The sequence below is a fragment of the Pan troglodytes genome, chromosome 1 (assembly GCF_028858775.2).
Source record: "Pan troglodytes isolate AG18354 chromosome 1, NHGRI_mPanTro3-v2.0_pri, whole genome shotgun sequence".
In the NCBI taxonomy this organism is placed as follows: Eukaryota; Metazoa; Chordata; class Mammalia; order Primates; family Hominidae; genus Pan; species Pan troglodytes.
In genome coordinates, this window is record NC_072398.2 from 147141490 (window position 1) to 147157024 (window position 15535).

General features: G+C 35.3%; 1 protein-coding gene across 7 annotated transcripts in view; it reads left to right on the forward strand.

Moving 5' to 3' along the window:
- TTLL7 (tubulin tyrosine ligase like 7) overlaps window positions 1-15535 on the forward strand; it is a 134108-nt gene that overhangs the window by 79497 nt on the left and 39076 nt on the right. For all 7 annotated transcript variants that reach the window (XR_010153431.1, XR_001707388.4, XM_016921418.4 and 4 more), the window contains 5 exons: window positions 1732-1818; window positions 8066-8264; window positions 11765-11970; window positions 12963-13097; window positions 15252-15332. Coding sequence is in view for 5 of the 7 variants with exons in the window: in XM_016921418.4 (XP_016776907.1) it covers window positions 1732-1818; window positions 8066-8264; window positions 11765-11970; window positions 12963-13097; window positions 15252-15332 (708 nt within the window). In the remaining 2 variants the exon portion in view is untranslated. The remainder of the gene's footprint in view (window positions 1-1731; window positions 1819-8065; window positions 8265-11764; window positions 11971-12962; window positions 13098-15251; window positions 15333-15535) is intronic.

The following is a 15535-nucleotide window of genomic DNA, read 5'->3' on the forward strand; positions in this document are numbered from 1 at the left end:
AAAGAAACCCATGGAATTAACCTAGTGGTTTGTAGCGTTTTTATTTTTTGGATTATAACAAACATTACATAATACTTTTTCTTGATGCTACGTAGATCTAGCATATGAGAGGAAGTAAATGAAACACACACACACACACACACACACACACACACACACTCTAATCTGTACACCATAGTAAAAGGTCTAGCAGTTTTCTATTACAGCATAACAAACCACTTCATTTATTTGCTCATTACTCTGCAATCGTGGCTGGGCACAGCTGAGTGGTTCTTCTACTTGTCTTTCCTGGGGTGAATCATATAGTAGCATGTATCTGAATGCCCAACTGGGGCTAGAAATCCAGGGTAGCTTCACTCACATGTCTGGTGTGTCAGATAAGATAGCTGAAACATCTGGGAGCTGGCTGGTATCTCTTCCTCCCTACACGGTCTCTCAGCAGGGTAGTCAGACCTCTCAATATTACAGTAGCTCAGGATTCTAAAAGGGAGCATTTCAAGAAGATTCTTTTTATCCTAGTAGGAGCTCTCTATTTTAGACTTGATCTCTGCCTACATATGTCCAGACATGACAGATGACCCCAAAGAAGAAAATGGCCACTCATCTCTGCTCACCTAGGAAGAACTTGTTCCTCTTTGGAATTTAGTTTCTTTACATTACTTTTTACCTAAAGTAAAGCTTTCTGATGTTTTAGAAAATACGATTGTTTAGTTTATCTGGCCTTTTCTGGCTGTTATGATGAAAGTATTATCCGTTATATTTCTCCTAAACAGAAGCAGAACTCCTTGAGTTTCTTTTTGGCTATATTGTACTGCTATCCATGGAATTCATTGTAAGATTATTATTTAATAAAAAATGTATAATAAGAGTATTTTGGGATTTCAATAGCTAAATTTCCTTAGATTGGGACAAAGAGTAACTTACTTTACACATTTCTACTGCACAGTGAGATTTCTAGTTTCTTCAAAAACCTTTTCTAGAATCCTTTCTTAAATAACTCAGTGATACAGTTGATTATACCTCTTTCAGTGTAGCTATTATACTCGTATTGTCCTGGCTTGCCTAATATCCACTGGGGTATATGCTTTTACAAAATTTCCTTTTGATTCAGAATATGACTCTAGAAGAATGCAGGAAAGGTGTTAGGGCACTTGTGGCTTTTTGCTATCTTTGATGACTATAGAATGAAAACCTTTATAAAGTTCTAAAAATACTTTGTGCAATCATTAAAATTTTGAAAGAGTTTCATTAAATAGTGCCCAGTCAGCAAATACTCACATTAGAATGTTTCTAAGTGAAACTGTTAGTCCAATTATCAATTTTCTGTCTGGAGGTTTAATATCATTTTGCACTAATCTGTATAGAAATGATTCATAAACTTGAAATCTGGAAAACAGCATGAACTTTCCAGAAATTTTAGTGTCCAATGGGCTAATTTATTGAAGTATTATACTCTAAGATTTTAATACTATACTGTACTATAAAGATACATTTGTTTAGGATAATTAATACAGAATAGATTTTGGCTATGTATTAATTATAATGCCAGATTTTAGTGAAAGTTTCAAGAGAATTTGCCGTGACCCTTTAATATTTCTCCTTTTTTCTGAGCAATCTTCACTAAATAATTTCAGGAATCCTTGCTCTGCATTATTTTGTGGAGATTAATCAACTTGGAAAAATTCTAGAGTCCATTAGTGGTTGTAATTTTAATTAGAATATTTTTTGAAGGAAGAAGATATTTTGGATCTTCTGGAGCAATGTGAAATTGATGATGAAAAGTTGATGGGAAAAACTACCAAGACTCGAGGACCAAAGGTGCAGTATATCTCTACCTTCCTTACTTATCAAAGTAGATGCTACTAGCCCTTGATACTTCTCACTATAAGAAAGACTGGTGCTGCTTTAAAAAAGGAACCACAGGGACTGTGTGCCCAGTGCAGGTAAAGTTTGGAAGATGATGATACCTTACACTCAGGAGTTTGTTTTGTTTTATTAGTTTCATTCGTCATTTTGGTTATTTTCCTGATGACAGTGAAAAGACCATGAGTCAGGGCCAAAAGGGACCCAAGAGCTAGTACTCTTATTCTAAACTAAGTATTAAGTTTGCCTCATACCTCTAGACAGATAATTATCAAATAAATGGTTAACATTATAAATAAGGCAAATCATGAAATCTAGAGACCCTAATTAGAAGCCCCGTCTTTTGCTGACCTAACAACATTGATTTTGTTTTAGTTAAAATAGGTGTAATTCCTAGAAATAAGTAGAAAGCTGTCATGTAGATGACATCTACATGTTCTCCTTTTTTTTTTTTTTTGATAACAGGGTCTCACTCTCATCCAGGTTAAAGTCCAGTGGTATGTTCATACCTCACTGTAGCCTCACACTCCTGGGCTCAAGTGATCCTCCTGCCTCAGCCTCCTGAGTAGCTGGGATTACAGGCACATGCCACCATGCCTGGCTAATTAAAAAAAAATTCTTCTTTTTTTAAAAGAGATGGTGTCTCACTGTGTTGCCAAGGCTGGTCTTGAACCCCTGGTTTCAGGCGATCCTCCTGCCTTGGCCTACCAAAGTGCTGGGATTATAGGCATGAGCCACTGCGTCCAGTGCTGTTCTTCTGATATATGTCAAAGTTCTTGCTAGTAGAGTAGGAAAGAGTTAAATTAGAAAAATCTTGGATTTTTTTTTTCATTCTATTCCATTTATATTTCAGAATTACTATGCTATCTCTTTGTCCTTAGCCACTTTGTCTTCTATCATATTTTCTTTTTTTTAAAATTATACTTTAAGTTTTAGGGTACATGTGCACAATGTGCAGGTTTGTTACATATGTATACATGTGCCATGTTGGTGTGCTGCACCCATTAACTCGTCATTTACCATTAGGTATTTCTCCTAATGCTATCCCTCCCCCCTCCCCCACTCCACAACAGGCACCAGTGTGTGATGTTCCCCTTCCTGTGTCCATGTGTTCTCATTGTTCAATTCCCACCTATGAGTGAGAACATGCGGTGCTTGGTTTTTTGTCCTTGCAATAGTTTGCTGAGAATGATGGTTTCCAGCTTCATCCATGTCCCTACAAAGGACATGAACTCATGCTTTTTTATGGCTGCATAGTATTCCATGGTGTATATGTGCCACATTTTCTTAATCCAGTCTGTCATTGTTGAACATTTGGGTTGGTTCCAAGTCTTTGCTATTGTGAATAGTGCTGCAATAAACATATGTGTGCATGTGTCTTTATAGCAGCATGATTTATAATCCTTTGGGGATATACCCAGTAATGGGATGGCTGGGTCAAATGGTATTTCTAGTTCTAGATCCCTGAGGAATCGCCACACTGACTTCCACAATGGTTGAACAAGTTTACAGTCCCACCAACAGTGTAAAAGTGTTCCTATTTCTCCACATCCTCTCCAGCACCTGTTATTTCCTGACTTTTTACTGATGGCCATTCTAACTGGTGTGAGATGATATCTCATTGTGGTTTTGATTTGCATTTCTCTGATGGTCAGTGATGATGAGCATTTTTTCATGTGTCTTTTGACTGCATAAATGTCTTCTTTTGAGAAGTGTCTGTTCATATTCTTTGCCCACTTGTTGATGGAGTTGTTTTTTTTTCTTGTAAATTTGTTTGAGTTCATTGTAGATTCTGGATATTAGCCCTTTGTCAGATGAGTAGATTGCAAAAATTTTCTCCCATTCTGTAGGTTGCCTGTTCACTCTGATAGTAGTTTCTTTTGCTGTGCAGAAGCTCTTTAGTTTAATTAGATCCCATTTGTCAATTTTGGCTTTTGTTGCCATTGCTTTTGGTGTTTTAGACATGAAGTCCTTGCCCATGCCTATGTCCTGAATGGTATTGCCTAGGTTTTCTTCTAGGGTTTTTATGGTTTTAGGTCTAACATTTAAGTCTTTAATCCATCTTGAATTAATTTTTGTATAAGGTGTAAGGAAGGGGTCCAGTTTCAGCTTTCTACATATGGCTAGCCAGTTTTCCCAGCACCATTTATTAAATAGGGAATCCTTTCCCCATTTCTTGTTTTTGTCAGGTTTGTCAAAGATCAGATAGTTGTAGACCTGCGGCATTATTTCTGAGGGCTCTGTTCTGTTCCATTGGTCTATATCTCTGTTTTGGTACCAGTACCATGCTGTTTTGGTTACTGTAGCCTTGTAGTATAGTTTGAAGTCAGGTAGTGTGATGCCTCCAGCTTTGTTCTATCATATTTTCATGCTTTTCCATGCTTCTGAAATGTCTTCCTACTAAAAAAAAAAGTCATTGACTTGTTGTTTGAGGCTCCTTCCTATTTCAGCTGAACCTCTGTTGCTTGTGTGAAACCTTCCCTCATTTCCCCAGTTAGGCTTAGACCTTCCCTTCTTTCTTTCTCCTGCTGTTCCATAAATAACACTTTTATAGAGCAGTTGTGACAAGTAATTAATTGCATGTTTGCCTCAGTATGAGGTTGCAAGTTCCTGAGGGTAGCAAGTAGATTTTCATCTTTGTATCCTTAGAACCTAGCCAGTGTGTGACACACAGTAGGTTCTCAAAATCCATTAGTTCAATTTGTTAAATATATGCATAAGAACCTCATTGGCTAGTAGAAGAGCAGACAGGTAAATAAAAAACCAGGGAGTAATGTGGCAAGTACTATAATAAAGGGAGCGTAAAGTGCTACAGCCGCATAGAGAAGAAAGGGATTGGTAGCATGTGGATGGCTTCAGAAAGGTAGTGCTATTAGAACTGGATCTTGAAAAATGAGTAGTGCTCTAAGCATTAAGAGAGGTGGAAGAGGCAGGGCACGGTGGCTCACGCCTCTAATCCCAGCACTTTGGGAGGCCAAGGCAGGCGGATCACGAGGTCAAGAGATTGAGACAATCCTGGCCAACATGGTGAAACCCCGTCTCTACTAAAAATACAAAAATTAGCTGGGTGTGGTGGCGTGCGCCTGTAGTCCCAGCTACTCGGGAGGCTGAAGCAGGAGAATCACTTGAACCTGGGAGGCAGAGGTTGCAATGAGCCAAGATCGCGCCACTGCACTCTGGCTTGGCGACAGAGCAAGACTCTGTCTCACAAAAAAAAAAAAAAAAAAAAAAAAAAAAAAGAGAGAGAGAGGTGGAAGAACATTTAGGGTAGACGGAACATTAAAGGCAAAGATATGGAGTTATGATACTGTATAGGATGTTGTAGAAACACGAAAAGTTTGGTATGACTCAAGTGGAAGGTTCTTGGATAGTGAAATGATACAGGTGAGCCTGGTTAAGAGATAAGATACTTATCTGGTGGAGATCTTGGATGTCAGAGACTGTTCCGAATTATGTGCTCTATATTGAGGCATTGTAGAATATGTCATTGATACTTCCTTTGGAAGAAATATATTTTAGAGTATCTGTAAAAGTGAATACTTGCATGAGTCATGGCATCACTTTGGGAAACACTGGGAAGTTTCTAAGCTTTGTATATTAATTATTGCTATTCAGCAAACCAGACATGAGATATCCTGGAGGCACAATGTTTCTGGCAGAATGGCAAATGCAGAAGCCTTGAGACAGCTTTATATTGTCTTACATTTTCCTGGGTTTCATTTATATAAGGCTTGTCATCCAAACAAAACTATAACCTCTTGGGAGGAAGAAGAATTCACTTTGTCCGATTTGTTCAATCCCTTTCATTCTAGGCAAGTAGTGGAAACTAACAATGTATTTGTTGAAATGAACTAGATATTTCCTGTAGTTGTTAAAGCCAGCTATATTTCAAAGTTGTTGAAGTCTGCATAATCAGTATGAAGTAGAAGAATCTTTATAACTTTTAATTTTATGTTGTTTACCAAGGGTTCAAAGTGAGCAAAACTTCAAAACAGCCGTTCCTTTTTAGAGGGATGGTATCACACACCAAACATTGATTTCCAGTGTCTTTACTGGTAGAAGAATAATTGGAGATAATCAAAGTTAAATAAAACTGGTACTTGTAGTAGGAGAAATAATAGCTTTTCACCAATTTGAGAATCTAAGAAACATTAGCTACATAAATAATAAATATCACATGAAGTATTAGGTTGGTGCAAAAGTAATTGCAGTAAAATATTAGCAATGTTCTTTTTATTAAGCTGGGTGATAGGCATGTGGGTGTTTATTCTTCATATATTTATACATTTTTTATATATAGCCTACTTCATAATAAAATTGGACATAAAAAATAAGTAGTATGGTTGTGCCATAACTCAATGCCAGTTTACAAATTCCATTTTGTAGTTAAGACACTATTTAGAGTTTATGTTGCTGTGACTGCTAGTTAATTATTGCTTGAACAGTGTGTTGGTCAAAAAGTCCCAAGTGCATATAAGACACAAAGGCTCAGCTGTACGTTTCCCCTTGTGATTCTTTATAGGGTCGAATAACTCATTATGTAGTCAAGCTCTTTAAGAACACTTAAAGCTGTTTGCTACATGAAGGAAGGCACTACTAGCAAGCCTGATTGTGCCACTCTTTCTTCTGGGTATGCTAAACTTCTGAGGAAACAACCTTCCTCTAGAATTCATATTCCCCAAGATTGTCAAAATGTTTGATGATTGTGTTACTGGTAAATGTTTTTATGCATATCTCTTTGAACATTGTCAGTACTTAGTAAATATTAGACCATCAGAAGGAGCACATGCTTTTAAACACAAGTTGGTACCTTAGTGAATTAAACTACTTTCCTGCTTTGGTTATTTTTCATCCTTGGCAAAGACTGTAAATTTAAGAAGATCATGCTTTTTGGCTCACTCTGTATTCCAGGCACTTCATGAAATGCTATTTCTGTCTTTATTTTTATTCTACACTGTTACACTAGAGGGTATACCTTCTTTCAGTGAAATCCCCATGCTATCCAAGGATTTCATTATAGTGTATGCTAACATCAAAACATTTTTGTTTGATTTAACAGAAAACAAGCGACTAGTATACAACTGAAGGAACCTCTCCCATCAGGAATAGGAGGCATATGGTGTGTGTAATAAATAGTCTCTTAGAATGACTGAGTTATAAAACTGTCTTGTTCTTGGTTATGCACATTCTTTCTGATGTGAAGCTGTCCCACGTCCCTTTCCTTCCATTCCTTCAGCTGGCATCATTGGAAACACATTGATTGGGAGGACTAGAAACAAGTGATTCTAATAGGGATGGTAACACGTAACAGCATGGCATTTTCAGTCTTTACAGATCTTCCATTCTCTATTAGAGAAATTTATCCTTCCTCCATGAAAATTTACCCATACTGATCTTCATATTATATTATTAATTTTTAAAATGTAGCATGGGCAATGAAAAGTTATGTCACTCTATTATGGCCAGAAGCTACGTGCCAGAGTTAGGAATACTCTGAGAAAAGACATCAGTTGTTCTTGAGCAGTTTGGAAAATGGACAGTTAACTAAAAATTTTATTTTTATAAATATCCACAGCCAGTTAGTCTTGTAAGGGATACCTAACTTCTTCCTGCACATTGTCTGAATGGATAGGCTCACAGGCAATGTTTTAGTATTCTTATTCTCTTTATCCTTTTTGTCTCTCTTTCTCCTCCCACCCCCTCACACACACAAACACAGACACACACACACCACACACATACACACACACAGATGCACTTGCACGTGCACATGCATACACATTTATTGAGTAACTCTGAACGTTAATGATACGACAAAGATAGATCTCTGAGTCTTGATGAGTAATCTTTCTTATGGAATGAAAAAAGCTGATTATATTTCTTATTTTTATATTTTTATCTCAAATATTTTCCCTTTATTTTGTTATTCTTTGTTTATGGATACTCTGGCCCTTTATTCCAATCATGTAGGAACAACATATTCCTCATCATGACTATATCATTTAAGAAAGAATATTTTGCAGAAACAACAATCAATGCATAGCACTGTAGGCTAAGCAGCATGGCAGCAATAGTATTTGGGGGGATTCTCAACCTTCAGTAAAAAGCAGCAAGCATGGGGGAAATTAAAAATAGTAACTAATCATATCAATAAACCTTTTTTAAGAATTCTAACAAAATAACACATTTCCATCTTTTTTAGCCTCTGTGTTCTATGCCTGAGAGTACTGAGATAATGAAAAGACCAAAGTACTGCAGCAGTGACAGCAGTTATGATAGTAGCAGCAGCTCTTCAGAATCTGACGAAAATGAAAAAGAAGAGTACCAAAATAAGAAAAGAGAAAAGCAAGTTACATATAATCTTAAACCCTCCAACCACTACAAATTAATTCAACAACCCAGTAAGTCAATTTCTTCTAATTTAGATGTTATATAAAGAATTATGGAACTGAAATTATTAAACTCAGTAAAAGGTCCTTGGGCCAAATGAACCCTGTTGTGTGTGAGGAGACCTGGATTCCATCCCACTTCCTTCCCTAACCAGACTCGGGCACATCCCTTAATTAAGCCCTTTCAAGATCTGCAGATAGAAAACGAAAGGGCTGGATTAAGGATCTATTCTATATTTCATCATTTTTGTTAGGTGCCAGATTTTTGCCTGGGTTTTGTAAAATGTGCCTCATGGCTGATCTGATGATTATGTGTCTCTTAAGCCAATATATTCTCTCTCATTCAATTTCTGCCTCTCTACTTCCTTCACCCACTTTGTTTTATACTATCACTTATTATATATTTTTCAAAAAGTATGTATATCCCTAGGCATTTGACTTGAATGTATCTGTAAGTTACATAATTGTGAAATAGTTGGAGTTTTGTTCCCTCCCATTTTCATCACGGGTGAGTACTTAAGTCAGGGCTTATGATGCATAGGAACTACTTAGGAGAGCAGCCAACCAGCTGTTCCATCTCCTTCCGTTTCTGCTTCCTTTTCTCTCCTTCTGTCTGTATTTCTTTTTACATTCTCTCTCTCTTCCTTTGGCTCTTCTTTCATTTGTTCTTCAATTCCAAATGTGCAATATTGTGTCTGTGATTTTTCTTTCATCCCCAAATGTCCAGTGTGGGATTGCTGTTTGCCTAGATTCAGTTGGAAAACCCCTTCCTGATGCTGCCTCCAGTCCAGGACTTTTCTGAACACTTGTCTCTCATATCTCTATTTGCCTCGTGCTCCACTGTCCTAGGGTTCCACTAAAGGAACCAGCTCAAAAATGCAGTGAACACAATTGTGAGCCCTTTTTACCGTCAGCAATGTATTTAATATGTTAACTTCCCTGATAATGTGGATATTTTAAAACTGGCCTTAAACACTTACGGCAAAATGCATGAGGAATAAAGAAGCTTTTAGAGGAATGGTCTTTGTTTATACATTATTCTCTAAAGAAATGTGCTACTACTTCATATCTTTCAGGGCTTATGTCTTTGGAGGGGAATTAATGTATTGTGTTCCATTTCATTTATTTATTTATTTACTTATTCATTTAAGAAATGTTTATTGAGCACCTGTTACACAGTTTGTAAGCTATTTCATCATTTGCTTCCTTTTTTCTGAAGGATTCCTTAAATACTTTCAGTGTGTCTTTGTGTAAGTATGGCTCTGTGTTGGTTTTAGAAGCTGATGTTTTTATGCCCAAATTTGGTCAGTTTTTAATTCCCTTTCCTGTTAGCTGATGTGTACCTCCCTAATGGCATGAACTGATGGGGGATGAGGACAGGTTAGAGTAAAATTTGCTAACATTGTTATAGCTCTGAGATTGTTCTTTGTTCTTAGACCAATAGGTTAACAAATTGATATCAGACAATAGTGCACTAAAATATACAGATTTTTAAAATGTTTTTAAGTATGAATTTTCATTTGAAATCTAGCCTAATTTAATTACATGTCTTTTTTATTAGTTATATTTTATTTTTATATTCACGAGGAATTGTAACAAGTCTTTCACTTTGTGTTTATTCTTTCTTTAATCTTACATTAAGGAACATTTCAGCCAGAAATCCTACTTGAGTTTTGTCTTCAGAGTAGTGCTGATGATCAAGGACAAAATCCAGATTATGTGTAACACTTTCTCTTGTATATAGTTTGAAAAATTCAAACTTATTTCAGCTTCAAAGGGATATGCAAGTTACAAAGATTTTTTGTGAACCTACCCAAATATCATTGGCATGTCTAGCTACTTAGTTATTCTATCTGAATTTCTAGCATGTGTAGGCAAAAAAAAAAAAAAAAGGAAAAAAAAAGTAATCTGTGATGATTCAAGACAAAGGATATTTTCTTTCTGCCCAGTGATCAGGTTATATACAACCAAACCATTACCATAACCTCTCAAAGAGAGTAGGACTACAGTGCAGTTACTAGCACATGCCTTGGGTATTTTCTTAGTATAAGTTTGCTCTCGGTGCACATTAAATATGTGCAGTTCTTTGTTAAAAAAAAAAAAAATGACCGGTGGTATGTTCCTCACATAGCCCTTCTCTAGAAATATAGAAGCAGTGTCATTTTGAAAAGTGGTGACAGTTTCAGGTTCACAAGGAAGTTAATCATTGGAACAAAGAGAAGTTTTTTTAAGTCTTTTATAGCTTAAATAAGTATACCTTTTTGTACTCTCCAAAATTTAATTTAGAATTACATCCCTAAATATAAGGCTTATGTCTATTCCCTTTATAAAGGTTTAATTTTTTTTTCAACAGCTAATGAAGAGAAATATTTGGGTATTCAACCCGGCTTCATGTGAATTTTACCAAATTATTTAATTAATGAAGATATATTCCTCAAGCAGAGAAAGAATACAGAACAGAGGATATATAGACCATAGGAACTGAAAAACAATAAAAATATTGATAGTATTGAGTGATGATCTATTTCCCTGTGTCAGGAGTCAAAATTTATCTGGAACAGTTGGTTTTCTTTATTAGGTGTTCTTAATATGCATTGGGGAAGATATTTTATAGTTTCTCTTAGATACTTGTTCTGATAACAACCCTATAGATCCATACATTTTTTTCTTCACTTGTCTTTTTCTATAGGAATTTAACCTACTTAAAAAATTATTTACTCTTGTGACTTAAAATACTCTCTGTTCAGTACTACTCTTTATAATAACCAATTCTATATTTAAACTCCGTTAGGATAATCTGCATATTTTTCTTTTGTTTTATTACTGTTTTTTTTTCTCATGGCTTCTAAATTCTATAACTTAACCTATTTAGCCTGTACACTCTCTATACTCCTTTCCAGCCCTCCCTGTGAATCTTGCTGTAAAATGTTCAATCTCTAACCTATACACAGATTCTTGTGAGTGACCAGTCAAATCTCAAGGGATAGTGGATAGCATCATGGTATTATAGAAAAAGGGAAGACACTGGAATTAGATAGGGTCAGGATTGAAACCTGATCTTGACCACTTTCTTGCTGTATGACCTTGAAAAAGTTCTTTCTCTAAGCCTCTGGGCAATGGAGATCCCTACTTCAGAGGGTTTCCATGAGGACTAAGATATAAGTGTAGCACTTAGCACAATGCCTGGCTTATAGAATGTGCTCCATAAATGTTAATTTTCCTTTCTTCTGGTTCTCTTATCTCATGTTTTCAGGATATAACATTGAAGGATTGTTGATAGTATTATTCCCACAAGGGCCATTTTTTATACATTACAGGGGTTCTTCTGCAACAAGTTCACTGTTGTTGAAAAATGTATTCCAAACTCATATTCTCATGATGATGCCTATGCTTTGACATTTATTGCTACTTTACTACTAGCTGCTATAATCTTTAGTTTATATAGACTTCATACAGTGAAAAACTTGTATTAATACTGCTACTGTAGTATCCCTCTTCTCCATCACTGATAGGCTCCATAAGACGTTCAGTCAGCTGCCCTCGGTCCATCTCTGCTCAATCACCTTCCAGTGGGGACACCCGCCCATTTTCTGCTCAACAAATGATATCTGTGTCACGGCCAACTTCTGCATCTCGGTCACATTCCTTAAACCGTGCTTCCTCCTACATGAGGCATCTGCCTCACAGTAATGATGCCTGCTCTACCAACTCTCAAGTGGTAGGTCGTCTGTTTTGCTCTTTCAAGATTACAGGGAGCTCTGTACTCAGGCAAAGGGGATCAGATGAGAAGAGGACAGACTGAACCTCAGATCCTTTCCATAATTCAACTCATGACCTCTTGAAATTTGGATTATTCACCTACCTTAGCCTACAATTTAGTATGACTCTTAAAAAGTGCAGACTTCACTCTATCACAGAACTCAAAGATGAGCACTGAGAATAGCATTATTTTATTTTCTATTTGCTGATATAGTAGGATAATATTACTGAAAATTACCTGAGGAAATGTATGGTTTTGCAGTGTATTATGCAGTCTATCTTTAAATTTGAGGAAATTTGGAAAATTTTACTTAATGGGACAGTTGATTAATAGGTTAAAAAATGATAAATTCTCCTTAGAGCACTTAAGTACAATGTTATTTATAATGTGTTCTGTATGTTAAATTAACATATAGTATTCCCTTGTTAGCATGAATCCCAGAGATTTGGTATTTAGAAAGTAGTGAATTTAGTTTGTAAGAAGGCTTACTTTTAGATGCTCAAATAGATAGCTCCGACTACCTTCACGTAGACTAAGGATTTATTTAATTTGTTTATTTAATATGGATCATGTTTCCAAAGGGAAGTCAGGAAATATAAGTGAGTGAATTTCACTTGGTAACAATGAATTTTTTTTTCTAATCAAGAAAAATTGCCTAAGGTATATGTAGCAAATGAAACTGACCAGGAAGTCCTTTTTAAGTATTTATATTTTTATTTTAGTACTTTGAGCTAAATAAGTATAACCTTGTGGAAGTGTGAAAGACACTCTTGGGATTCATATCCATTTAATCCAAAGAATTCACAAGTGTAAAAGAAAATTTTCTTCCTTTTTCATTGTTATTGTTTTCAGTTAAAAGTGCATCATTTTTACCTAGAAATATCTTTCAGATTATACTGGCACAATGAAATAAGACCCCCTCCAAATATCTGTATTCTTTCAAATTTAAGAGTGAGTCTTTGCGGCAACTGAAAACAAAAGAACAAGAAGATGATCTAACAAGTCAGACCTTATTTGTTCTCAAAGACATGAAGATCCGGTTTCCAGGAAAGTCAGATGCAGAATCAGAACTTCTGATAGAAGATGTGAGTATGTGATGTATCTAAAATGCCAAGGAGCTGGTACCTTTTTATTCTTCTTAAAATATTAAAATTTATTTCCTGAAGGCATTATGCTCAGTGACATAGTAAATTTAATTGATGTTCTTTTCAACCTCTACTAGCTTTAGAAAATACAGGGGTTTATTTTAATTGTTACAACTCATGGACAGTGACATCAGATTATAATCAGCAGTACAAAATATCTTTTAGTATATAGTGCTATTTTAATGATAAGTCTGCTTCATCAAGTCAGAATAATTAGTGTTAATTATTGTTCTTAATGATTAATCAAATATCATGTTAAACCTGCTTCTATAAAGATTTAGAAAGAACTAATATGGAATGGGGTATGATGAAAAATGTGGGGCTGTGGCATAAAATGTCAAGAATATTTGAATGTGACACCTTGAATGTCACATTTTTGGGGTCAGATTTTTGAAATGACTTATGCTGAGCTGTGTGTTTTTCTTGTTACACACACATGTGCACCACCCAGTGGAACATTCTAAAATGTCAGAGGGTCCTAAAATTCACATTAAAACCAGTGACTTACTCCTAATTTAGAAAGAGGGTCCAAGTTATTTCAGATAATTTTTGTGAAAGAGCATTTCTTCACGCAAGGTTACATTTCTTTATTCAAACATCCTTTTCGTTCCTTCAGTAATAGAACCTTGTTTTTTGGGGGCCATATGTATATTTATAAATATATAAAAATATATTTTGGGCCTTTTTTTTTTACAGATACAATTTTATAAATTATGTATATAAAATATATGTTTCTTTTTCCAGAGGAGAGGGCACCATCTAGTGGCCACTTATAGGATAAAAACTACAGCCATGCACTTGGCATTTTCGTTTTTTAGCGTATACTTTAGACCTGTCTGAAGTAAGTGTGTAGAAACAAAAAGCAAACAAACAACAATAAAAGAGACTTTCTTGCTAAAAAACACCCATAACTAGAATTTATATTATGTACTGATGACACAGTCATAAGCAAAGCCCCCAATTATTATATATTTTGTTGTTATATATATTTTTAAAAAGTGAAAATGGTAACTTGTTTGCAAGCTAGGTGCTACTTAGTTACATTAAAGGAAATGAAAGAAAGCATTGGATGTTAAGTATTATACTAGATGTGCTTTTATTTACCTATGTCATCTTATTTGATAAAATTTTCTATATATAGCCAATGACTTTGTAGCACTTTATTTTATATATTTCTTAGAGATATTAGTTATATCCCATCTTTTTGAATCAGGTAGAAGAAAATTAAACAAAGAGTAAAACTAATATTTCTGACTATCATGATTGTTCTATAAAGAATGTATATAGGCTTATATAATTAATAAAATATAATGAATATAGCAGACATCAAATTGTTTATTGTGTGTTCACTACATGTGGTAAATATTTTAATCTGTTTACTACAGTATATATTACAAGACTATATATTCAGAAGTTTTGCAGACTTGCACAAAAATAAAACAAAGCAGTAGAATTCTCATATAGGCTGCCTTCTAATGCATTATTCAATATTTTATTATTATGAGTGATAAATCAGCCTCTAAAATACAAATGAAAAATCTATGTCTTGGATTTCTTGCCAAATCTTATGTGCCTGAAGACATTTGACTTTCATTCATTGGAGATTGTTTTTTGTTTTTGAGACAGAGTCTCACTCTGTTGCCCAGGCTGGAGTGCAGTGGTATAATCTCAGCTCACTGCAACCTCCACCTCCTGGATTCAAGTGATTCTTGTGCCTCAGCCACCCAAATAGCTGGGATTACAGGCATGCACTACCACACCCAGCTAATTTTTACATTTTTCTTAGAGACAGGGTTTTGCCATATTGGCCAGGCTGGTCTTGAACTCCTGGCCTCAAATGATCTGCCTGCCTCAGCCTCCCAAAGTGCTGGAATTACAGGTGTGGGCCACAGAGATTGTATTCTTAATACAACTAGAATAGAAAGCTTTGGATGTAGATGGTTTCTTTAATTTGTATTGGAAATCTTTGCACATGTGTTTTCATGAAAGTTGGCATTATTTGTTGCAAGTATATTATAGTGCTTTCATTACACAAATTAATTTAAAAAATGGGTTTCAACCTGTAAATTTCTTAATGTTCCTCCTTCCAAACAGATCATTGATAACTGGAAGTATCATAAAACCAAAGTGGCTTCATATTGGCTCATAAAATTGGACTCTGTAAAACAACGAAAAGTGAGTAATGCTCAAAAACAAGTTTTTTCCCTCTTGGATTATGTATTAAGCTAGGATCATTAAGCCAAATTCATAGACAGACTGTATATTTGCTCATTTGTTTACTCATTTCTTCAACAAACACTTATTAAGTATCTATTATGTGTCAGGCACTCTTCTAGGTTCTGAGGATACAAAAGTGAATTTTTAAAAATCCATGCTTT